At 62.7% G+C, this 25,999-nt stretch overlaps 1 protein-coding gene across 1 annotated transcript in view; it reads right to left on the reverse strand.

The window, feature by feature from the left end:
• Window positions 1–8,003: 8,003 nt before the first annotated feature.
• The window catches only part of FBXO31 (F-box protein 31), a 40,011-nt gene continuing 22,015 nt past the window's right edge, over window positions 8,004–25,999 (reverse strand). The window contains exons 4-9 of the mRNA XM_059383299.1: window positions 20,918–21,085; window positions 20,218–20,292; window positions 14,706–14,815; window positions 13,963–14,116; window positions 12,402–12,772; window positions 8,004–9,585 (exon numbers count right to left, since the gene is read on the reverse strand). Coding sequence (XP_059239282.1) covers window positions 9,363–9,585; window positions 12,402–12,772; window positions 13,963–14,116; window positions 14,706–14,815; window positions 20,218–20,292; window positions 20,918–21,085 — 1,101 coding nt within the window. The 3' untranslated portion in view covers window positions 8,004–9,362. The remainder of the gene's footprint in view (window positions 9,586–12,401; window positions 12,773–13,962; window positions 14,117–14,705; window positions 14,816–20,217; window positions 20,293–20,917; window positions 21,086–25,999) is intronic.

A 25,999-nucleotide genomic window follows, 5' to 3' on the forward strand; every position in this document is an offset into this window, starting at 1 on the left:
AGCGGGAGTCCCGGTGCGGCTGGCCCGGAGCGGGAGTCCCGGTGCGGGATTACCCGGAGCGGGAGTCCCGGTGCGGCTGGCCCGGAGCGGGAGTCCCGGTGCGGGATTACCCGGAGCGGGAGTCCCGGTGCGGCTGGCCCGGAGCGGGAGTCCCGGTGCGGGATTACCCGGAGCGGGAGTCCCGGTGCGGCTGGCCCGGAGCGGGAGTCCCGGTGCGGGATTACCCGGAGCGGGAGTCCCGGTGCGGCTGGCCCGGAGCGGGAGTCCCGGTGCGGGATTACCCGGAGCGGGAGTCCCGGTGCGGCTGACCCGGAGCGGGAGTCCCGGTGCGGCTGACCCGGAGCGGGAGTCCCGGTGCGGCTGGCCCGGAGCGGGAGTCCCGGTGCGGCTGACCCGGAGCGGGAGTCCCGGTGCGGGCTGACCGCTCCGCGGTGTTCCGAAGCCCGTGCCCGCGGCCCGTGGCTCCCGGCCAGGCACACCCCGGAGAAGGCGCCCTCGGCGCAGCGGAAGGCACGGCCAGCAGCCTCCGCCGCGTCGGCCGCGCTGAGCCGGAACGACCCGAACGGCCGCTGGGGCTGGGAAGAGTGGAAGGAAGGTCGGCGGCGTCTCCACGCGGAAGGACGACGCGTGCACCGAGGGCGCGGGGCAGTGCGGAGAAGCCAGACCGCCGAGCAGCACAGGACGCCCCGTGAATGCCGTCGGGCGGAAACCCGGTGCCTCCCGCCCCGCACACCTGCCTGGAAGGTCCGGAATAGCCAGAGTGACCAGGGCCGGACCCCGCCCCGGCCGCCGCTCCCTCCCTGTGCGCTGGGCGAGCCACCGACTTCTCCAAGCCCCGGCCGCGGTAGAAGACTGAGGAGCAGCAGCCAAGCCCCAGGACGCGGGGGTCAGATCGCCGGGCAAACCGTCCACGCCGGTGCGAGTCAGCTGGCATCACTGGAGCGGGGGCCTGCGTTCTCCCTGTGTGCGCCTTTCCCTCCGGGCACAGGCTGGCTCACTGCCACCTCGGAGGAGGCACATGCGACCAGAGGAGCCTGCGGCCGCCAGAGGCGTCCATCGGGCTGTCGTTTCCAAAGCCGTCAGGTAGGAGGAGGAGCCGAGATTGTGGAGTCCCAGAGCCGCGGTGCACTTGTGCAGTGCGTGAACCAACCGAAGGTCCCTAGCGGAAAGCATGATGCGTGGGGCTTGCTCTGGGCCTGCCCCCTGCCGCGGCTCCCAGAGGTCACCGTGTATGACCTGCACAGGAGCAACCTGAGCTAGCAAGGGCCCCGCAGAGGCCTGACACCGGAGGACCAGCAGACCGGAGGGGCCCATCTGACCTGGCTCGAGGGGACGGACCAGTGGTGGGCCGCTGAGGCGGGCACAGCCAGCACAGGGCATGCCCCTAGCCCCACAGCACTCACGCCATGGCTGTCTGCACGTGCCTGCCCAACGGCGGCGACTGGGGGCCCGAAGCAGGCCGAGCGTGCCGGGGACTCATGTCCCTGGAGCAAGGATCTGAGCTTCTGTGCTGCGGGTGGGGCAGCTGTGGGGTTTGTGACCACGCAGCGACCTTGCCTGATGGACCTGTGACAGGCACGGGGAGCTCTCCAATGCTCAATCCTGTGGGTTTGGTAAAAATGGGATTTAAAATTTTTTTGACACTTTCTAAGTAGTCTCCACACCCCGCATAGGGCTCAGAGTTACATTCCTGACGCACGCGCGTGTCCCTCACTGGGAGCCCTTTGGGGCCTCTTTGAAATATCCCCTAACTGTCCCGTCTGAGTCACAGTCACGCCAGGGGCCACCGACTTGGGTGCCGTACTAACAGCCCCAGGATCCAGGACTCCTTTTTTCACTCTGACTGGGGCCCTATGTATGTGACCGGTGCCCGCCGTGCAAGGTGGCTGCCCTAACCCTCACCTTTTCTGGTGGGATGCAGGCGCTGCTGTCCCCGCTTGTTCCCGCCGCCTCTGCAACCGTGACGTTCTAGAACTCTGTCCTCAATGTGCTGTGGAACACGGGCTCCCTTTCCTTCTCCTTCACCATGTCCTGCGCTCTGCCAGGGGACACGGCACCACCACCGCCCTTGCTGTCAGCAGAGTCCCAGGAAAGGGCCGAAGGCTGCGCCCGAGAGCCGGGCTCAGGGAGGTGTGGTCATTTGCAGGCAGCTGTCCCTGTCTCACCCCAGCACCGAGCACTGGCATCGTAATGCTTCCCATGAAGTCCTGAAGCATCTTCTAGGGGAGGGGCTCTGTGCCGTAGCTGCACACCATGTCTCCCCGCGTCCTTGGCACCCTGTGGGAGCCTGCCTCCCAGCAGAACTGGGGAAGGCTAGAAGCTGGGGGAGTAAAGCTCCGTGGTGAGGAGGGCCGTTCACCCGGGCTCCACAGCCTGTCCCCAGCCTGAGTCCTGGAGGGAGCCCGACATGGTCCACGGGGGTGCTCAGCAGCCACCCTCTGAAGGAGTCTGCAGAAGGGCTGACCAGCCCATCCACTGCAGGGCTCAGAGCTCCCCTCCTCTGCTGCCTGGACCCTCAGTCAGGGATGGCAGGATACCTGAGCCAGCATCTGGGTTCCTGCTGTCCACCAAGTGGTCACAGAGCCGAGCCCCAGAGACAAGCCACAGGCAGGTGGGACCCCTGAGACGGCATCTGGCCGAGCAGCACACAGACAGGAGTAGAATCCTGTCTGCACCCCAGTTCTCCAGTCCCATCCCCAAGCCCCACATCCCGCTGTCCACGACTCCTCATCCAGGCTCTGGTCACAGCCCAGGCCATGCCAGTTCTAACCCGAGCCCTCACGGCCGCCTTGGGGCACTCCCACCTCCACCTTCTCACCAGATGTCCCTTCTCAGTGTGGCGGTCAGCGCTCCTGAGGCTCCCAGTTAGAGCCCCAGCCTCCCTTCTGCCTGCAGGGCACGGCCGTCTGAGCCCGTGTGGGTGCGCGCACGTGCACAAATATAGACCCAGGCATTCACACGGCCTACCCGTGGTGTGAAAATGTCCTGGGGAGTGTTAGGGGGAAAAACGTTTAGAAAGGCTCCTTAGAGTGAGAGGATAATGAAGAAAGGCTGACAAGCGCCCCTCGCCGCCACGCTCTCTTCTGGAAACCCAACTCCCTGAGAAAGGCAAAGCTGCGGGCCGGGGTGCCGGCTGTGAAGGGGAAGCACCGGGGACTCTGAAGGGGATGGAGGCCGTGTCCCGACTGTGGGGCTCGTTCACAGCCATACGCACACACACAGAAGGCGTGCACACGCGGCACATTCACATACGCTGTGACAGTCTAACCAAGAAACAAAAGGACAGCTCAACCGCTTCTCACCGAACAGCTAGGGCCGGCTTTTGTTGAGAGCCATATTCCTCTGCATCCCTTCCCGAAAGATGCTGGGAAAGGAGAGGACAGTTACATGGAGGACAGCCACAGGCAGGCCACCACGCAGCAGCACCAGAACCCTGGGGGGCATGGGTTGGGAAGCTTCCAGTGCTCAAACCCTCTTCCCTGGGGCCGGGGCTCAGCATCCTGGGGCCCGGGCAGGCATCTCCCTCTCTCCCAGCCGGCCACCCCACAGGGGGCCAGCCTGTCGGTCCAAGTGGCCGGCGGCACTACTTCTGACACACGGACCTCACCTCCTCCTGACCACCAGGCGCCAGGGCCAGTGTGCCGGGGAAGGCAGTGCTGCTGGACCTGGGAGGAGCCCCCAGTCTGAAGCACAGACAGATGCAGCGCCGGGGCCCCCGCCTGGGTTGAGGGAGACAGGTGAGGACAGAGCACCTCACCCACCGCCATGGCCCTGCAGATGCCGGCCTAAGCATCGCCTGAGCTAGGTGCCACAGGCCCAAGGGCACCCGCGTCCACGCCGGCCTAAGCGTCGCCTGAGCTAGGTGCCACAGGTCCAAGGGCACCCGCGTCCACGCCGGCCTTGACCCCCCACTGCACTGGGGACAGACCACACCCTAAGAGGGTGCCCACAAGTGTGCACAGGAGGCCACCATGCCCATTTGGGGATATTTTGTGCTGTGATCTGTGCAGGACAAAGACCCCACTGGTTGTTCAGTGCTGTGTCCACAACGTGCGGCACCGTGTTTGGAGCACGACGTGCAGGTACTGACCCAGTGGTTCTCCACAAGGTGACTACCCACAGGGGACACTGGCCATGTCGGCAGATGCTTTGGGTTGCCGTGATCACGAAGACGAGGAATGATGCTCAGTGCCCTACAGTATGGGATGGCCCCCCCACAGAGACTCAGTGCCCAGTAGAAAAGACTCCAAACAAGCAGCCGGGGCTGGAGATAAAGCCCTAGGGGCCATGAGGTGAGCCAACAGTGGGGGCTGGTCCCCGTAAAGATCCTGGGTCTGTGGCTGGGCCTGGGCTGCAGGCGTGTGCCGCCAGGGAGAGCAGGACCATCTGGGGAGGGAACACCGGGTTACTCGAGGCCTCCCTCCAGCTCTCGCCACGTGTCCTGCAGTCCACAACCTCCTTCCCTCTGCTCTGCTCCCCAAGAAGCTCCTGTTCATCCCAGGGTTGGGCATCTACAGAAGGGCCAGGTGTGGGGAGGGACTGTAGGTGCCGCCCTCAACGTGAGCAGAGCGACCGTCCCCTGCAGCCGTATGTTCCCCAAAACCAGGTGCTGGGAAGGCACCCTTCAGCACTCGCGGATTTTCAGTTCGTGCTGGCTGGGGGTGCATGCAGTGACCTAGATCCCCACCAGAGGCCAGGCTACAGACAGCTACAAGAGGGGGGCCAGGGGCCCGCAGGACGCATGGGGAGCTGGGCCAGGGCCCTGCCCAGCACAGCCTCCCCCAGGTGAAGGACCAGGCAGCCGCCTTCCAGGGGAGCTGCCAGGCAAAGCCGCTGCTCGGACAGAACAGGGGAATCCTCCCGCCCATGAGCAGGAACAGGAGGTACTTTTACTGCCTATATAAGTTCCTGCAGTTCTTGGGGCGCCTGCGTGGCTCAGTGGGTTAAGCCTCTGCCTTCAGCCTAGGTCATGATCTCAGGGACCTGGGATGGAGCCCTGCATGGGGCTCTCTGCTCAGTGGGGAACCTGCTTCCCCCTCTCTCTGCCTACTTGTGATCTCTCTTTCTCTCTCTTGTCAAAAAAATAGTAATAATAATAATACATTCTTGCGTTTCTTTACAAGGATTTTACCTTTACAAAGAGAAAACCCAGACACGAGACCCCCAGCTGTGCGCACAAAGCACAGCCCCGCCCTGTGCGTCCCATTCTTACCGTTTTCAGAAAAGGCGAAGTCCGCTTCAGTTCAGCCTGAGGAAACCCCACTGCGGCCCCGGGTCCCCCAGGGGCACCGGGTCGGTGACGGGACACTTAGCAAGCCGAGGTCAGAGGTGGGATCCGGGATCACTTACCGCTTCGTTCCACAACTAGGAGGTTCAAGATGCTGTCAGGTCCAGGTGGAGAGGCTCCCGGGGGCCTCACCCCACCAGGATCCGGTCCTGTCCTTTGGCCCTCAGCCCCCACTGCCCGCTGCTCGTGGCTCCTGCCTCCTCTGAATCACGTCCCCAAAAAACTATTACAAAGCACACGACGAGGTTTCAGAAACTGATTGACGGAGAATCAGCCCCACACGGTGGTCCCATCCGGGTGACCCTGGGCGCCGGCTCCCAGCAGCCGCTTCCTCGGGGCCTGGCCCCGCGGGGGCACCGTCCCTGCTCCAGCCCGTCTTACACCACAGCAGACGCCCCGGAGGGACAGCTGTTCCCCCACCCCACCGGTCAGCTGTCAGGCCGTGGGATTTCAAGATCAAGCAGCAGAAATGGGTTTCTTCTCCAAGGAGGCTACATGATCTCAAAGAACAGCCAAAAGCAAAATTAGGCTGAAAAAGCAAGGGTTCTGACCCCTCCCTACGTTTTGGTGGGCGTCCCTGTGAGCGCAGAAAGGGCCCGGCAGGGGGGCTGTTTTCCAAGCCCCGGGGTCACCGCCAGTCACCCACGCCGCCCGAAGGCTGGCCGGCAGGCCCCTGAGCCGTAGTGACACGGAGCACTCGGTAAGTGGGCACCGTCTTGTTCGCGTTCGCCACAAGCCAGGGAGGGCTGAGAACGTTCCTGTAAGCATTCCTCAGCGCACGAAGACGGAACAGGGCCGCTTCCTCAAAGCACCGGGTCTCCAAGGGGAGCTCCTCTCCCACACACCGGACAGCGCAGCACGAGACGCTCAGAAATTCCGAGATCCCCGTGACCGAGTTCACCACGGTGAGGGACTAAAGCAGGCTCCTCTCCGTCACTGCTTCTGGGCACGAGCGCAGCGTGAGAACACACGGGCCGGGCCGCCCACCATCTGAACACCAGCCCGCAACCGCTGCACGCCAGGGCCACAGGACGGGCTGGCTAAGCGATGGGCCTTACCTGGCCAGACCACAGCAGCACACCCAGGTTCTCGGGCAAAGAGAACGTCGGACAGGCCAGCTCCAGCTCAGAGCATGTTCTGCGTAAGGCAGGGATGGAGGCCTGGCCGGCTTCTCAAGCTAGCCCACCCCGGGCGCACGCCCTTCCTCCTCCTTCCCCAGGAGGAATGCCAGGGCTACAGGCGCTCCCCCCACCCCGCTAAGCTGCACGGGCTGGGGAAGGAGGTGAGGGAGGGAGCGGTGGGAGGCCGGCGCCCTCAGCACCAGCCACAGCGAGCCCTGCCCCAACCGAGGGGCCGAGGGCCGAGGCCGGGAAGTAAGGCCCAGTCTGGGCTGCGGGAGGATCTGGAAGTCCCACCACCACGAGGCCTCCTGACCTGCTCCCATCCAGCAGCGGACACTGCCGGTCTGAGCTGGGCAGGCCACATAAACAGACAGACCGCCAGGCCTGAGTCAGAGCCAGAAAAAAGGTCATTTGCAAAAGCTGCCCGCACGGCCCACGATGCCCCGATGCACGAGAATCTCCAGACTGACATCCGCCGTCTCCGATCACGTCACTCCCTAGCGAGTCGCCGAACGGCCCGTGCCCAGGTGTGCAGACACGCACCTGAGGCTCCCCTCCTGCCGCTCGTCCGCACCAGAATTCCCCCACCTCACAGCAGCACAGTGGCCAGTAAGGGGGGTGCCGAGCAGGGGAAGATGGCCAGACCCATCCAGGTCCCCCGCCAGCTGCCCTGAATCAAGCACCACATGGGCACGACAGTCCCTAAGTTGGGTCATTCATGTTCCTTATGGGGACATGCGCTACCCACCCCCCAGCTGCCTCCAGGCTTCCAACCACGATCTCTGTCTTTCCCAATCCTCACCTGCAACCAATTCCTGGCTGGAAGCTGCCCGGGTGGACCGGCTGCCTGCTCTGCCCTAAGGCACACCCAAAGGGGCTGGTTTGCACGGGCTCTGCGCGCTCCCCTACCGAACTGCAAAGTTTCCAAGAGGGAAACCACGTATGCCGGATGCCCGGCTGTGCAGTGAGAGGCCCTCACCCAGGACACTGCCGAGCCATTTGGCCCCACAGGTCCCTGGGGCCCTGCCTGACGCCAAAGACAGGGACCCACGGGAAAGGAGCCAACAGCCTCTGCTAGCGGAACCCATGGAGAGGCCTGCACTCCAGAGGCAGGTTCCACCGTCTGGGTTCAAGATGAGTTTTTCATCAGAAAGGCTCATCTTCAGTCCTGAGTGGGCTGTACAGACAAGCGGCCGCAGGCTGGGGCGGAACGTGGAGTGCGGTCACTGCACGCCCCGCTGGCCTTCCCTCTGTTCTCCCTGAGGCTTCACGCCTCGGCGACACCATGCCTGCCACAGGACACACAGTGACAGCCACAAGGGTGGTGGGGTGACAGCGCCTGGAGGCTCAGTCCTGCGGAAGACACGAAAACTGGGACAGCGCCTCGGGCCCTGCTGGACGGATGTGGGACGTGAGCCATGGTGTCTCCGACAGCCGGCCAGAGGGAACCCCCTTCTCGGCTCGCCTCCCTCCCGAGTCAGGAGGCCGGGAAGAACCTCCTCGCAAGTCCGTCGTTTAGGGACATGCCCAGAGCTCACCCACTCTACGATTCCGGGAAGCAAAGGGAGTCCAAGAGTTGCCAAAAGTACTGAAGCTAGAGCAATAGGGACTTTTTATTTTTTAAAAAAAGGCCAGTCAGGGAGAAATTCGTCAGGAGAACAGGTTTCATGGGACATCTCACGTTGGTCTCTACAGGAAGGCACCACAAAGCTGCCCCTTTCCCTGGGGACCCTCGCCCCCAGTGTAGGGGCCCGGCGCAGTCCGCCCAGCAAGGATGAGCATCGCAGAGGGGGACGGGCGGTCTGCCTCGCCCATGAAGCCGCCCCCATGGAAGGTGCGCGTGGGGACAGCTCTCTGCAGGCCTGAGGCAGAGCTGCAACGAATTCTTGGGGGTCCGCGTGCATTCGGGCTCTGTTCTCAGGGGACGCTAAGATCAGCAGAGACCTTACGGTGGCCCCAAAAGCAGGTGTCAGCGGGACACACAGGCACAGCACCCGCAGGAGCATCTGTCATCAGGATCCCCGCCTTGGAGGATCCCAAGAGGCCCTGGTGTCTACAGCGCATTCCGTCCGTGGGCGTGATGTCTAGAAAGCTGCCCTGCGCCCTGCAGAGGCCAAGGTCCTCTGCGCATCACCGGCTCTGCTGCTCAGGCCTGGGAACAGCAGCACCGGGCGCGCCCTGCGGGGCTGTTTCGGACGTGGCCCTGCTGAGTTCCGGGGCAGGTCCTGGGACAAGTGGCTGAGCTCGGGGTTCTGACGCCAGCGCGTGGGCAGGAGGTGGGTGGGGGGTGTGCGAACAAACACCTGCGTGGGACTGGCTGGGGCAAAGGTCCTGACTCTAAAGCTGCAGAGACCAGGGCGAGCAAGCCACCCTTGCCTATGGCCCGCATCACAGGCCCCCTGCGCTGCTGCCCAGACCCGTCAGAGCTGAACCGCATTTGTCTAAAATCCAAGCAGGTTAGTAGAGAAATGGGAATTCAGTCCAGGGTCCTGGCCCAGCATTCCAGACCCTCCCCGGAGTTCCCTTTATGCACACTCTGCCCCCCACCCAGACTGCCCTCACCCCAGGCCCCTGCCAGCCTGCAGGCCCTGTCCCTTGCCTCCAGCGGCACGTCCCCACATACGATGCCTCTGTGCAGCCCCCAGGGTGGCTCGGGCTGTCCCTGAAATCCACAGGCTGAGGACAAACCCAGCTTCTCCACTTGAGTTGTTCACAGAACTCTGCAGCCGGCGTCTCCATCGGTCCTCTTCTGGTTCTTTCTTTCCGTAAGACACGCTCAGTCAGCCTTCCCACGAGCTCCGGACAGGACACACGCGAACGTCACACACTCTGTACAAAGAGTCCGGGGGGGGGGGCTGGGCCGAGACTCCGCCGTCGTGGGTGCTCTGGTCAGAGGCCGACTCTCCAAAGTGCATGCTGCTTCCTCTCCCGGGCGCAGGGTCCGGGGCCGCCCGTCAGGAGGTCAGGGACTGGATGTTCTTGAGCATCTCCTCGAAGGCCTGCGGGGACGGCGCCTCTGCATTCCGGAAGGTGGCCTGCACCCTGCTGTACAGGCTGAAGGATTTCAGCTCCAGCCAGATGAACCCAAAACGGTCCTCGTCGAACAGGATGAAGACCCCAGGGGTGCGCTCGGGGCTGGTGAAGCCGTGGCCGGCAATGAGGCCTGTGCCGTAGAAGCTGTGCCGAGACAAGAGGGAAAGCGCCGGGAGGAGCGTGAGTGCCGGGAGGAGCGTGCTGGGCCTGTCCTGCCCCCGCGGCCCCCTGCTGCCGCGCCCCCACACCGCAGGCCGGCCCTCCGCCCCGCCAGCTGGAAGCAGCACGTCCCGGAGCCCCAGACAGCCCATGGTCTGGACCGGCAAGCGACTCGAAGCGCCAGTGCGCGGAGTCGTGGGCCCGGGTCAGGCTGACCTGCCGCCCGCCGCCCTCCCACCAGCTCACCCAGCCCAAGAAAAGGGGCCTCGGGCAACCCCGCCATGTACTTCTGCTCCGGAGTCTGGCTTCGTAAAGCCGGCCCCAGTACCGAAACCTCAATTCCCGGAACAGCTGCGTCAGCACGTCCACGACTCCAGTGCAGTCACCACAGACGTACCGGCGCGTCACTGTCACTGTCATGCACTCAGACTATAGGACTTTCAAACGCCCGTAAGGCCAAGGCTCAGGTTTCAAGAGCAACATGGGACTGAGATGAGACGCATTTGTCTTTCTTGCCCCGAAACTGGGGCTCACAGAGAGAACGAGAAGCCAGGAGCCGGCCCGATCTCCCAGCACACAGAACGGCGCCCAGCACCCCGATCTCCAGCCACCACGCCCAGGCTCCACTGGGCAGGAGGGGGAACGGGCCTGTGCTGAGCGTGTGTGGTTCACGGGACTCTCGCATGTGGAAAGTGGCACCAGAACCCACAGGGAGCCAGTGATGCGGCTGAGGTTCGTACTGGGGACGGCCATGTCCCCCATCCGCGCTGCGGCGAGGCCTCGCAGACACTCAGATCCAGCAGGGAAGGGGCCACAGCACACCCCTCCCAGGTCCCGAGGCCAGTGTGCAGCCCACCCCATGCCTTCACCGCAAGGCGGGCCTGACAGCACCCAACGGAGCCCACGGGGCTCTCGGCCGGCCACGAGACACCGCAAGCTGTCCAGTCTCAGGAGGACAGCAGGCCGGCCACAAGACACCGCAAGCTGTCCAGTCTCAGGAGGACAACAGAGCCCTTCTCTTGTATGACCGCTCGCAACAGTCGGAATCACACTGGAACACCACCTGTATGCCTCCTCTAGGAAAACCCGAATTCAGCCACTTTTGTGGTAATTGTGTAACATGAGGGAAAATGACACGGATCTCCCCGGTGGGAGATCACGGAAGAGTACGTGTGCTGACCTCTGCCCCAGGGCCTGGCACCAGCTCCCGAACCCGAGAGTCCTAAGGGACAGGAACACTAGGAGGGGACCGAATAGGAGGGGACGGGCCAGGAACGGAAGCCTGGAACCTCGAGCAGCCCTGCCTTTCTCCAGACGGGAGAAGGGCTGGAGACAGAGCTGACGACTGGCCAGGCCTCTGTGAGGAAGCCTCCGTGACATCCCCAAGTACAGGGCTCGGGGAGCTCCCAGGTGGGGGACCCCTATGTGCACCCAGTCCCCGGGGGTGGAAGCTGCTGCATGCGGGACCCTACGCATCTCCGCCTGCGGCCGTCCACTGGCGTCCTTTCTCAGCTCCTTCAACGAAATGGCAGACATAGTGTTTGCCTGAATTCTGTGGACTGCCCCAGCACATGAACTGAACCTGAGCCGCTCGCGGGGACCCCCGACATAAAGCTGGTTGGTCACAAGCACGGCTGACGACTTCGTTTCGGTGTCTGAGGGGACAGAGGCAGTCTTGCCGGGTCTGACACCATCTCTGGGGGCGGTGTCAGGACTGAGCCCACTGGCTGGCCACCAAGCTGGTGTCGTGGAGAACTGCGTGCTGGTGTGGGGGGACCCCCCGAACTGGCACCGGGTACTCAGAACCAGTGTACCCAGCAAGCCCACACAGACACCTAAATCCTCCCTCGGGAGTCAGAGCCCCGGCCACACTTATGCCACACGTGATGCGCCAGTCAGACCACCAGCACCGGCATGAGCCAACGGTCAGTTCGGAAGTCAAGGAAACAGTCCTTTCCGCCCTACTGGACAGACACGGAGGCCAGGCAGCTATGATGCCAGGAGACAGACAGGTCATCACCTCAGAACATCCCCTAGGGCAACTGTGCAGGAGAAATTTCTGCAGGGACGGAATGTTCTAGACCTGCACTGTCCAAATACACACGTGGCTGCTGGCACCTGAAATGTGGCCAGTGCGACAGAGGACCCGAGTCTGTGGTTTCTTTTGTTCTGGTTCGTCGACACCTAAGAAGCCCCGAAGTGCAGAGGGCTGGGGCAGGGGGCCTGAGCGGCCGAGAACAGTGGCCCAAAACAAAACCGTAAGAGCCGCGGTCAAACCAAGAGCAGGCCGGCCCCGGGGCAGGAGTGCGCCGCCAGCCCTCTGTGGGGAGAGAAACCACAGATGACACGGACGGCTGACCCTGAGTGTGCTCAGCGGGGCCTCACCCACAAGGACATCCAGCTGAACTCAAGCCTGCTCCCCGGGGAACAGGTGCAGAAGGGCCCCCTCCTCACTGGCCCCTTTCAAGGCCACCCGCAGGCTCGCCTGGCTACCCTTCACCTGACCGCTGAGGCAACACAAGGCACTAGGAAGGAGGAGGCCTCCAGCCCGGCGGTTCTAGTAAGCCTGGAGGCTCCCCGGGGGGGAAGAGGTCAGGAGCCTCCGAAGTCTGTGCAGCCCAGGGAAGGGCGCTGTCCTCGAGCCTAAGCTGGGGCCCACACAGAGCGGTCGGGGCTCCCCGCCCGGGTGCAGGGAGCCCCACACCGGCCAGTGCCGAGCCGGCCCCCACAGCCCGTCTCCACGCCGGGAGGGGAGGCAGGACTCCCCGGAAGGCCCGCTGCGCCCCGCCCCCACTTCTTACCACATCCTGCAGGTGCGGGGGTAGTCCTCGTTCCTCGAGCTCACGCCCACGGGCAACACAAACGGCTGCCCCTGCCCGGGCTGGGCACCCGCGGCCTCTGCTCCCCCGGCCTCCCCGACCTTCTCGGCAGGCAGCTCCGCACCGGGCTGGGCAGGGCCCTGCTGGGGCTCTCGGGGGCTCTGCCGTCCTCCGGCCCCGCCGTCCTCCAGCCCGCTCTCCTGCTGCTGCTCCTGGCGCAGCCGCTCCCGCACGTCCAGGACGAGGCGGGAGAGCTCGCTGAAGTTGCGCAGGCTCTCCACGTCAGGCAGCTGGATGCGGTGCCTGAGGTCGATCTCGACCGTCTGCTGCCCGGCGGGGATGTTCGGGTCACCCTGAGGAGCGAGCACGCAGCCGTCAGTGGGGCTCAGGGAATGGCAGCGACACACTCTGCATGGTTCCTGCCACGATCACGCTCCCGGCCCTGCAAGCTCACTCCAGCCTTCCCACGGACTTAGCGGCACCCCTTCTGATGTAAGAACGTTTCAGAAGTCCTCAAAAAACACGTGCCCACGGCGCACACCTGGTCTGAGAGGGCGTCTTTGAAACTAGGGGCTGACGGCACCCGAGTGACCTCGAGAGGCGCACAGACACCCGGCGGAGTGGTTCATGTGGACCTGGGACCTCCTGGTGTGTGACAGCTCCCGTTCTAGAACACTGGGGCTTAGAGAAGGGCACAGACCCTCCCAGGGACGGCAGGGCAGACCTGAACGCAGGCCCCGACCTGTCCGCCTGACACGCAAATGCTCCTGAGCCTGAACCTGGGAGAACCTGCAGGCCCGGCGGCCCCACTGGGGGCCCCAGTGCTGGGCTCTCCACGCAAGGAGCCGTCCCAGGGTGCCGGGCCCTGCCAACCCAAGTCCAAGAGCACAGCTCCCTGAGAACAAAGAATAGGCACTGCGCCCCGGGACACGTGAGTGTGCCGGACAGAAACACACCCCAAGTACGCACATGGCAGGTGAGCGCGGTGTGGGCGGGGCCCCCGGAGCAGGCCCGGTGTCCGGCTGGTCCGAGACCCCTACTCTGTTCAACAGCCCTCCGACTGTGCTGGTCAGCTGCCGGGCCAGGATGGCCGCGGGAGCCCGTGTAACAGTGCGGGCAGTCTCCAACGAGGTCGCACCTCAGAGCCACCAGGGGCGCTCAGGGAGCCCCTCCCCACTGAATCAGAGTGAGTGTGGCCCCCATGGTCCGTGGTCCCTGAGTGTCCAGGGACTCAGCCTCAGGGTTTTCTCACATCCCTAAGGATTCTGCGTGTGGCCAGGACCGGGAGCCGCAGATAAAACCACCCTAGAAATGCTCCAAGTTCCCTGGAGGGGTTGTGAAATGCAAATTCTGGTTCAGTGGGTCTGGGGGGCGGGGGGCGGGGCGCACTCCCAATCAGCATTCCCAGCCCACTCCCCGGTGCAGGCTGCCAGGGGTCCAGAGCCCACCCTGAGCAGCCGGGGCGCAGCCTGAGCCTCGATACCGCGCAGCCGTTCAGACTGAGTTCACAGAGCGGGGTCCGCCAGGCAGCGCCCGGACTCACCGTGATCTTCGTGCCCCGGGCACGCTTCCCGTGGAAGCTGAGCATGACGATCTCCAGGCCGTGGCTGCCGTAGGTGCCTTTGAAGAGGCCGGGTCTAATGAGGTCATCCGGGTGGCTGGGCGGGAGGTAGATGCGGCGGTAGGTCAGGCAGTTGCTGTGGGGGGAACCGGTGGCGTGAGAGCGGCTCGGGGGGCAGGCCCAAGTACGGAGCTCACTCGCCGAGCTGCCGGTGAGGGAGGGCGGGCAGGGCAGGGCAGGGTAGCCGAGCACAGCCGGGCAGAGCGGGGCACCCGCATTCCTCGCCCGCCCCCGAACGCTTGCAGGGCCCATCTCACACCTGCTCGGATCCCACCAGGGCTGAGCAAGGGTGCACACTCGCGCTATCAACAGGGCAAGGGAACTGGGGTGGGCGGCGCTCTCTAGGGGGGAGGGGCTGCCGCTCCCGCTCTGCTGGCCTGGCACAGGAGCCCCGGAGATGGCGAAGGGCACGGTCACCGCGCAAGGCCTATTTCAATGGGTCCCAGGAAGAGGGCGTGGGGCAGAGGCCGAGGCAGGGAGAGCAGTTAAGAGAGGAGGGCTCCCCCCACCGCAGACGTGGGGAAACCACCCCGAGGCCCCAGCACACAGGCTGGTCCGGTCCGAGCACACAGCTGGAAGGCGATGAGAACCCGACAGAAACCCGACACCGAGGGGGTGGCAGGGGGCAGGGACTGCGCTCACGGGACCACGGGGGCCGCACTCACTCGTACTGACTGGTGTAGATGAACTTCATGAGGATGAGCTCCTGCATGTGCTCGTGGAAGATGTCCTCCAGCGTCCGCCCCCACTCCTCCCGCAGCCACGTTCGGAATTCCTTCCAAAAGAGCACAGGTCACGAAAACGCCACGACCAGCAGGGAGGACTGCTCACTGTGGCACTGAGTATTCTTACGGCTGGGGTGATGCCGCAGGCACAGCAGTGCCCAAGTCCCAGCGGGGCGGACAGGACGGGGGCTCCCACAGTTTGCTCTCCGAGTCCCTGACTTCCTTCCTGGGGAGGTCAGCCACCAAAGGAAGGTGAGGGGCTACGCTCCCGCTTTGCCAGAGCACACGGGCCCAGACGTCAACAGGCAACAACAGGGACCGTGGGATCCTTTCAGGCAAGGCTGGGGCCACAGCCCGTGTCCAGAGCTCCCAGGTAGCAGCCACAGGAGTCTCACTTCTGTGGCCACTCACAGGACATGCGGTGTCTACACCGAGCCTGGTTCAGGGGCTTCTAGGAAAGCGGGAGCACAGCAGGACTCTCATCGCTGACCCCCGTGCTGGCCTCATGGGCCAGAGCTGCTTTCTGCCCCTGTGATGAACAAAACAGGTATGGCAGGGGTGGTGGGGTGGGGCAGACGTGCCTTCCCAGTTATGTGACATGTTCAGGAAGTTGATCTGTGACAAGGGAGCTTGTACAAACACCGTGTCCCCAAAGCTCAGTTACGAATTAATCCACAGCTCGGTTCCTAGCTCCATACAGTGTTTCTAAGGACCGTCCTGAGTTAGCTCCACGAACAGAAGCAAACGTGATTTAACAATGACAAACCAGGAGAGCTACAGCCTCTAGGTTCCTTTAGTGTGTTCCCGCACAAACCCTGGCCACACACGGAAACCCCTCAGCACAGCGACAAGAGCACACGGCTTTGGAGCCTCAAGTTCGTTACATACGACTGACTGCACGTCTCTATAGCAGCAGCACAAAGTTGAACAACGGAGGGTTTTACGTCCCATTTCCAGCAGCCTCCAACAACTTATGACCTGGGAATACGTGTTAGCAGGCATATGCCCCTTCTCTGACAGCCACGGGCCTGGCGGAAGGAAACAGAGACACCCCACAGTACACGTGCCCGTGGACCGGAGTTCCCGGTACCAAGCCAGCAGTTCTCTCCAAGGTCATCCGAGGACTCAACGCCATGACAGCCCCAGTCCCACCAGGGTCTCTGTACAAACTGACAATTGTGAAATTCTTAGGGAAGTGAAAAGAACCTACAACGTCCAAAACAATCATGCAAAAGAACGAAGCTGGAGGAACCGCACCGAGATCACCTCTGACTCACTCTGAAGCTGCAGAAACCAAGACAGCAGTACCGACACCGGGGTCAGTAACCACCAACGAACGAGACAGAGAGCCCAGAGCCCGACCCCGCTATCTGGTCCGCTGCCTTCCGACAAATACAGCCAGTCCACCCGTGGGAAAGAAAGTCTCTTCCACAAACGATGCTCCAGCAGCTGGACATCCACACCGAGAGAAGGAACCACAATCCCTGCCTCACACCACACACAGGAAGTACTTCCGGGTGGACTGCGGACGCAGACACAGCACGAAGCTACCCAACTTCTGAAGAGGAGACTCTGCAGCCCAACAATCATACAAGAAAAAACTTAACACATTAGACTTCAAACCCGTCCACTCAGATGGAGCAAGGCCCCGAAAACCAAATGGCTAAGGAAGAGCCAGGAAGGGAAGGGAGCTAACGCAGCGAGTCACGGACGCGCCCGTGTGGAGTAGCAGACACGCTGCACGCCCCGAGCCCGGCTTGTGAGGAGTCATCATCTTATTTACTTCCCCCGGAAAGGTCAGAGGCATTAGAAATACCAATTACCCAGTACCCAAATACCAGACCCAATTACTCAGAACACAGACCTCGGAGATCTGTTCATTACGAAATTATCTCCTGAGCGACGCATGCCCAGGGAAAATCGCAGGGGCCCAGAACACGCAAGACGGGAAGAACATCAACCCGAGCTCGCTCACCGGGTGCCGGCTCCGTGGAACCACCACCTGCGTGTGCGCACCAGCCCAGAAGATGGGTGCGCACACCCTCCCTGGTCTACAGTTTGAGCAACCCAGTTGGCCCATGGCAGTCGGAGCTACTCCCCGAGCCCCGGGCTAAGTGGGCTTGTTTCCGCCAGGGCCAAGACGAAGGCTGGCCAGAGCTCAGGAGGCCGGGGCTCACCCATCCTGGTGGGTGGTCGAGGAGGCCCAGGAAACGAACAACACGTGACAAGAATTTGGAACGTCTTCAGGGCCTTTTCCCTGGCAACTCCACTTCCGTATGGTCCAAACACCAGGGAAGATTTCTGCAGAGTGCAGGGGCCACAGGGGGGACACCTGCAGGCGGTCAGCATGGTGTGAAGGCGTTCACGTGTCCTCTCAGTCTCCAGACCCCTCACGTGCGACCGGTGACAGCCTGGCCCCATTTCACAGATGAGGACTGAGGCTCTCAGAGAGCAAGTCACCGGGCAGGTCAGGAGGGCAGCAGGGGGAGCACAAACCCCATGTCCGGCCACAGGAGAGCAGGTTCACTCACGCCATCGCCCCACGGATAACAGATGGAACGTGATTTAAAAATGAAGACAGTAAAGAATTCTAGTGAGACTGGAAAATACTTCTGGAAGCGCTAAAAAGCTTTAAAAACAAAACTAAACAAAAAAGACTCAAATTAGATGCAGTTAGATTGCAGTTGCCTTGCAGAGCGAGAAGGTATCATTTCAGCATGAGACAGAGAGACAGGAGTCTAGTGCCGCAGCCTCTCTGTATGACCGAATACAGAGGCACCGGAGGCAGCAGGAGCGCGGCCGGCAGAAGCCCACGGCCGGGTGCGGAGGGACGAGCGCAGGGCTGCGGCCTGCCATCCTCCCTCCCTCCACTCTTCCCGGCTCTGCTCGGCCTCGCAGGCCCCCGTTTCCAGAAGCCGCAGGGTGCGGGGCTGGACAGGCACAGGGTGGGCAGGGAATGTGCCAGCTGGGCCTGGCCGTCCCTGGGAAGGAGGCCAGGGAAGACGAGGCCGGGCAGGCTTGGGGGAGCCCCGCAGAGAGGCTGCACGGTGAAAGCACACAGGTCACCCGGAGGCAGCGTGAGGGCGGTCGAGGCCACCGCAGCCCGAGCATCCGATCACGCCACGGCAGTCTGGACCGGCGCTCAGAGCTGGACACGGCGGCAAAAAGCCCGGGACTGGAGCTGGGGGTGAGCAGCGGGAGGGCCGGTGAGCAAGACGGGGCGCGTCAGCCAGAGACCTGCAGGGCAGCTGTGGCCTTCACAGGGCAAGGGAGGGAGACTCGCGGGCTCCTTCGTGGGCAGCACACCCAGCGGGTCTGGGGCCAGCACTTCTCAGGGCACATGGCCTCCAGAGGGGGTTGTCACACAGTGTCACGGAGACTGGAGGAGGGCACAGCACCAGGCCAGCTCCTGGGGGCATGAGAGGACTCCCTCCTTCCGCGGAGGAGACTGCGCTCACCCTCCTGTTCCCCTGCTAGCCCTGCTGGCCGCCAGAGCCCTCCATTCCCTTGGGGGCACCATGCGGCCCCAGAATTTTAAATGACCATCAGCCATCAGAGCACAAGGAGTCATAGGGCAGGGCTCAGCCTTTTAGCTCAGTGTGCAGAGCGATCCGGAACATGGCACTGTCCCCCCATGGCCTGTCCTCTTTCCCTGGGGCCTGACACCACTCCCCTGGGTCCCAAAGACTCCGCGAGGAGGTGAAGACATTTCTGGCGGACTCGTGAAGTGGCAGGAGACCCTTTCCCCAGACGGCTGAGGGGCAAGACAGGGGAGGGACAGAGAGAAAAGCAGGTGAGAGGCGAGGGGCAGCTGAGATGGACAAAACGAACGGAGGGCCAGATGGCAAGTTCTCCCTCTGCTCTGCCTGGAGACGTGGCATCTCCCAGCCTGCCCTCCCCGGATGGACTCCGCAGGACAGAGAGACGCCTCTGACTACAGAAGAACAAAAACAGAGAAACTCCTGGATAAAAATATACGATAAGCCAAACCAAAAGACAAAACATGAGGAAAAATACTGGCAACTCATGCCTGATTTTGATTTTCTAAGAGGAAAAGAGCTCCCATCAATCAACCAGAAACACAGCAGCACCCAGAGCCGCGAGGCGGTTTCCCAACAAGCGCGTCCCAGAGGAGCAGCCTCAGGGAGCCCCGCACCAAGCCCCAACCGCGGCCTCGGTCCCCGTCACAGAAATGCAAACGGACACCACGGTCCTGAGACCAGCAGAGCTTTGCTTCCACCCGGGCGCACGTGCTCTTACGTTCCATGAAGGCCTCGGGTCAGGGCTATCGCGGCCAGAGACAACAGCAATCCGCTTCACAGCCAGGGAGCCCGCTCAGACGCGGCTTGCAAGACTTTTTTCTGATCCCGGTGCGTGTATTTCCAGAAATACATTGCACGGCCTCTTAAGTCCACAGCTGAGGGGCTGCTGTTCTCAGAAAACACACTGGCCCTTTCCACCGCAACGCGGCCTAGAGCACCCGCCTGCATGACGACCGTGCCAGCCGTCGTCCCCAGCGCCGTCGCGGGGGAAAAGTGCGTCTGCCCCGGCCGTCACCGTCACAGGCCGAGCATGTGAGAAAACAGGGCCTCGTCTCCCTTCAAGGGATCCCCACGAGCCCGTGTGCTCTCTGCGGACACACACGCGTGTGACTTTACCTCGCGCCTCCCTGCAATTCCGCGGCTCACGGGGAAGCTGTCGGACTCCGAACCTGAGAAATGCGCAGCCAACGAGTAACCGTCAGCTCAACAACGACCCTGCTTTTCCAAAGTCCAGCTTTCTTATTTATTGGACAGACAGAGATCACAAGCAGGCAGAGAGGCAGGCAGAGAGAGGGAGAAGCGGACTCCCGGCTGAGCAGAGAGCCCGAAGCGGGGCTCGATCCCAGGACCCTGAGATCATGAGCTAAGCCGAAGGCAGAGGCTATACCCACGGAGCCCCCCAGGCGCCCCCAAAGTCCAGCTTTCTGAAGAACTTTCTGGAATGGCCGTATGTGTGACCTGGATCCTCCAGAAAGGCAAAGTCAAAGGTGAGATAGCACCCGTGCAGATAAAAGGAAATCCCAAGAAACTCACGGTGTGGCTCAGAGACCAGCCTCCCCGCAGCGCCGCCGAGACCCGGGAGTCAGCCCCAAGCCCGTCCGTGGGGAGGACACAGAGGCTCGCCGCCACCTCACACCCAAGAAAAAACCTCCAGCAGCACGGGCACGCTGGCCATAGGGGAGAAGGAGAGCCCATCAGAGGGAACGATTCCTCCTGGGCTCGATCGATCCGTGGGGCGGCGGGGAATGAAAGCCTGTCCGCGTGGACACGTGCACGGGACGCCCTGACGAAGGGTCAGACGCACGGACCGGGCTGCGCCAGGGAGACGGCCCTCCGCTGGGCGCACACTGGCGATGTGACACCGTTCGCCCCACGCCCGTGCCCTGCGAACAGAAGGGGTACAGACTCACCTCCTGCCTCCCGCCAGACATCCGGTGGTGGTCCGTCTGGTTGCACTTGGTGGAGAACTCATCCTTCTTCACGATCTTGAGCATTCACCACAGAGGAGAGGGGACCGAGTCAGCCACGGGCAGCAGGGTCAGCCTCTCCCACACCCACAACCCCCACACGCGTGCCGGAGCCCAAGAGGCCACCAAATAGCGGCCCATCCAAAGAAGGGAGCTCAGAGCCACCCAGAGCATACACATCCTTCCCAGGGGAAGGTGACATGCATCTTCCCAGGAGGACACCCTACGGCAGGAAAGGGGGCCTGGTGCTTTTGTCATGTGTTAGGCAACACCCATGCTTCCTGGGGCGGCTGTGTGCCAGACTGTTCCCAGAGGGCAGAGCGTCTTAGTCCGAGCTCATGGTCTTGCAAAGAGGAGCCCTGAGGGGTTGGAATCACGACAAAAACAGCAATTGGTTCCAGCTGAACACACAATCCCGGGGGGCAGGGGCATCACAGCACACGCACATGGGAAACGCACCCCAAGTGGACCGAGCCCCACCTCCTCCCACGTTCACCACTCGGTGTGGACACGGGTCTGTAGCTGGGAACACCACCGCCGCTCAGCCAGCACCGCCCCCCGCCTGCCCCTGGGACGGGGAAGGACAGAAGGACCCCGGCCCCTCGCCTGCACATGGCTGCCAGGCCTCGGGGGCCCCGCTCACCTGGATGTGGCCATTGTGTGGCCCTCTGTGGCCATACATGCACTCTACTGTGGCCGACTTTCTCTCCATCAGGTGGACTCTGAACAGAGGCTTGAATCGCATTGGGTCGTCCACGTGCGGGTCGTGGGGGGGCAGGTACATCCAGCCAATGATGAACAAGCCATCCACCTGCGGGGAGCAGACGGGCATGAGTCCACGCAGGGCTCGGGAGGAGGGGCCAGGACAGGACCGGGTCCCCAAGGACCACCCTGGCCTCCACGCGACAGACCCACAGAGACTCTCGGGGCCAGGAGACCACCTGGTCACCACAACCAGCACGACCCACCTACCCAGCGCTCGGTAAGTAGAAGTGGTTAATGCCTGGAGACCAGGCAACGGTCGCCAACAGCACTGCGCCGACACCAAGACCTGGGAGAGCGGGACTTACGTGCTCTGACCCAGACAGAACCGCAGCATGAGGGGCGGGCGCGCTAACCCCGCCGGCGGCAGGGATCCTTGCCCAGCGGGGACAGATCCCAGCCGCGGTGAGGGGCTCGTCACACACCTTACCACCCCACCTGCCCACGGGAAATAAAGGGACACACGCCTGCAGCCTTATCTACAGCAGCCGAGATGCGGGAGCAGCCCCAGTGCCACCGACAAAGAGACGGACAAAGACGTGGTGTATGTACCGTGACACGCCGCTCGGCCGTCAGAAGGGACGAAATCTTGCTATTTGCGATGACACAGATGGACCTAGAGGGTCGTGTGCTAAGTAGACTGCGTCAGCCAAACACAGACGGGTTTCGGCCACACGGGGAGTTTAAGAAACAAGACGGACAAAAGCAGCAGAAAGAGATGGACAGACACAGAGAACAAAGACACGGTCCCTGGGCGCGGGGTGCGGCGGGCAAGATGGGCGAAGGGGAGGGGAAGGGCGGGCGGCCGGCTGCGGGATGAGCGAGTCACAGGGTAAGTCAGCGGCGCTTGTGAGCGCAGCTAACGGACCATGTCACCCAGCTGAAACTCACGTAATGCCGTGGTCAGCACGCCTCAGTAAAAAATAAAATTCCGAAAGAAAAAAACAAGCAAGTTTTGTTTGAAAAATAAGGTGGAAAAAAAAAAGTAGCTCAACCTACACCTAAAGGCAAGCCTCGTGGAGAGCAGGGCCAAGTCTGAAGTCGGAGGGACAGGCCGGTCGGCGCTGGACCGCAGCAGGAGGTGCCCAGGAAGCACCAAACCCGCCAAACACGGGGGGTCAGGGGGCTGCTTCGGCAGCAGAGCCCCGCGAGGCACACACGGATGCCGCACGCCGGCACTGCAGACCCGGCTCCAAGCAAGCCGCCGCGCACAGGCCGTTCTGCAGCCGTCCGGTAGACGATGTAGACCAGGCCTCAGGCCATGTCACAGTGTCCCCACCACATCTGCAGGGCGGGGCAGGGACAAGGCCCACTCGCAAGGAAACACCCACGCCCCTTAAAGACCCGCACAGAAGTACGAACAGACGAAATGCCATGGGCCTGGGATCTGCTCTAAAAACCCTGGAAATCAGAGGCAAAGGGAGGAGGCAGGTCCCACGGGCTCTGCCGTGCCTGACAACAGAGGCGTCCACGCTGCCGTCAGTCTTCCAAGGCACCCGACGGGGTGGCCGTGGTGGACGTAGCGTCAGAGTGGGGAGTGGTCCCCAGGCACAGCACACGGCACGTTCCCCAAGGCCAGAGGGCCAGCCCCACGGTCGGGGACCTGGGTGTCTGGCAGCTGGCGCTGTCTCACCCACTTCCACAGCGATCCGGTCCGAGCTGACGAGTGCGACCTGGCACTGTTCTGGCGTGACTCTGTTTCCCATGATCATCCCCTGCTTTCAGAAGCTTCAGTGTTTTCTTGTCACTTTATTAGTCACCGCGAGCGAGAAAAACAACGATCACCCTCCCCGCCTAAAGCACGGAAGGCAGCCTGCCCACGCCGGGAGCGGTCTGGCTCATCCTGCGAGGAGCGCTCTAAACGCAAGGCTCTCCCCTGCGATGTCAGACATAGAGAGAAAGCGTGTCTCGTCACGGGGGTTTCCGCCAATCATAAGGAACACGAAGCAGTACTTATCCCCGTCCAAAACCCCACCCGGTGGGCACACCACAGGGTCCCTGGGCACCCGCGCAAGGCAAGCTGGGAAAGGCCCACACCGAGGCCCCAACGTGCTGCTTGTGAGACGCACTTGTGGCCAGTCCCGCGGACTAGGGCCTCCGGCCTACAGAGGGGCGAGCGCCCAGAGGGGAGCAAGACCAGACTGCCAGCGCTCCCCACGGGGCACCAGGCTTCACTCCCAGCGGCCTTCGGCTGCAGCGACATGGGGCCGGGCTCCCGGACACCGCGTCCCAGGGCTTCTGTGCAGACAGCCCCCGGCAGGCCAGTGGAGTGAGGATGGCCACACCAGAGACCCGGCAACGTGCCTATGGTCCAGGTGCCCGTAAAGCACCAACAAGGAGCATCTACCTTTCAAAACACGGCTGGGAAGCAACTGGGCAGAATCTACACACGAGACAGCAGGACCTGTTCCGGCCGAGAACCAGGGCCTTACACAGGATGCCCCGCCTGCAGCCACCGGCTGTGAGGGCCGCCCACGCCGCAGCCTGAACACTCCTGAAGACACCAGGGGGCACGCTCAGTGGCCCCGTGACGAGACCCAAGAGCCTGAAAACAGGCCCAAGAGCCTTGGGCTTGAGGCGAGCCCAAGAAGGCAGGGCCTCCCAGCCCTCTGCCCCAGGTCCCCGACTGCAGGGTGCTGAACCCCCAGGCCGCCACAGAGGCCAGGGCTCTCGGGCAGGATCCCAAGGAAGAGGGCCCCACAGTGTCTACAGCTCTGGGTCCCAACCTGTGAGGGGCGGGAGGTGCAGAAGCCAAGCAGAGAGCGCTGCCAAGACGCTAACCCGCCAGGACGGAGTGCAGGACCCCTTCCCCGGGAGCGGAAACGCAGGCACTGGAGAGCGGCAGGCGCCCAGCCCCCTGGGGACATGCTGTGGAGGGGCCACCAGGAATAAGACTGGCCCTCACCACTCCTGGTCGGGGCCAGGCGCGCTGCTGGCTGGGACCCCAGGCCAGAGGCCGGGCACCCTCCGGCGGCAGCAGCGTCCACAGCCGCGTGTGCAAACGTACTAGCAGCCCCACAGCCACACCTGAAAACCCAGAGGGTAAAAGCAAACTGTGAACTGAACCGGAGATACAGAACTTTGGTACATTCAAGACACAATAAGGAAAACAAAGGTCACCAAAAAAGAAAAAATGAGCCAGACTTACAGCCTGACCACAGTGGACTAACAGGGACTGCCGTGAAGCCCAAGGCGACCCTAGACAACAGGCCACGCAGGGCTGTGATCCCAGAGAATGAAAGAGGTGATCCCCACTTCCCCCTGGATTCCTGCCAGAGCCACCTTCCAGACCCCAGGGCTCAGAGGCCAGGCAGAACTGGGCAGTGCTCCAACCTGAGCAACCAGAGACCGGAGCTCGGGGGGCTGGCGGGGCTGGAGTGTGGGGGTTGAAGTCCCAGAAAGGAAGGAGCTGTGCAGAGACAGAGCCCAAGATCTGCCGAGGGACCTGGGCTCCAACCACTCACCAAGCCCAGTGCCAGCTGTGCAGCACGCTAGACCGCCCGGCTCTGCGAAGCCAGAGCAGGCGTCCTCAGGGAACTCCCAGGGCAGGGCAGGGGGACCCCCCAGCACTGGGACCTTAGACAGAGAGCTACAGCACATCGCTAAGAGGCCCAGTGGTCCTCCCGAACACCCTGTCTGCCTGACCAGACTAACCCCACCTGAGGGACAGGAGTCATCCAGCTCAGAACTCGTTAACAACGTCGACCACCGCAGCTCCCGGAGAGGGGCAGGCGCACAGGGGCCGGGGAAGCAGCAGACAGCCAGAATCAGGAAGACACGGCGGCTGAAACCAGAAACACCGTGCTCCCAGCAGAGGCGGGGTGGGGGGGTACCCTCATGGGACGTCAGTCAGGCTGCTGGCAGGACAGACACCTGCTTCCAAGGCAGCCTCCACTCCCACTGGGCAGGCTGACCCCTCTGGTCCTTGTCTGCGGGCCCCGGCCCCCTCTCCCCCTACACTGGGGATGGTTACCAGGACCACGGCTCTTAGCTCAGCAGCCCTCCTAGCCTCCAGTGAGCCTGATACTCGGAAGGCAGAGGGTAGAGCCTCTGGGGCCTGACCCTCGGGGTCTGTCTGTGTGAAGAGGTCCCCGTGATTAGACTCGGGCTCTGTGTGTTTCGCAAGCGATGGAGAGAAGTGGGGCTTGTGCTTCATGTGAAACCAGGAGGAGCCCAAAACAGAGTCCTACTGCTGGCTAGTGAATGTGATCCTCAGGATGGGTACTGTTGGCCACATCTCTCCCCAAGAAGGCCCCACTTCCTCCCTATAATCTTGATCACTAAATAATGGCTCCCAAGAAAGTCCCTGTCCTAATCCCTGGAATCCCTGTGAATGTCATCACCTTACACGGCAAAGAAAGGATTAAGAGACCTGACGTTAGGGGGCACCTGGGTGGCTCAGTGGGTTAAAGCCTCTGCCTTTGGCTCGGGTCATGATCTCAGGGTCCTGGGATCAAGCCCTGCATCGGGCTCTCTGCTCCATGGGGAGCTGCTTCCTCCTCTCTCTCTCTCTGCCTGCCTCTCTGCCTACCTGTGATCTCTGTCTGTCAAATAAATAAACTAATAAGAGACATGACGTTGAGGATCTTCAGAGGTTTCTGGCTCATCTAGGCAGGCCCTGAACGCCATCCATCACTTGGAGCCCTCTGAGAGGGCGGTGGACAGAGGTCTGAGACACATGGAAGGGGAGAGGCCACGTGAGGATGGAGACAGAGGTACAGGGTACGGCCACAGACAAGGGCCACCGAGGCCCTGTAGCTGAAAGAAGCAGAAGGATCCTTTTCTGGAGTCTTCGGACGGAGCATGGTGACCCGGAAACACCTTGGTCTCAGCCCAGGAACACTGATGGAGGACGTCAGGCACACGGACTGAGGACATCGGGAGTACTGACGGGAGGACAGGGAGCACACGGACAGGGGATGTGGGGCACAGAGACTGAGGACGTCGGGCACACGGAGGACGC

This window comes from Mustela nigripes, chromosome 17 (assembly GCF_022355385.1).
Source record: "Mustela nigripes isolate SB6536 chromosome 17, MUSNIG.SB6536, whole genome shotgun sequence".
Taxonomy (NCBI): Eukaryota; Metazoa; Chordata; class Mammalia; order Carnivora; family Mustelidae; genus Mustela; species Mustela nigripes.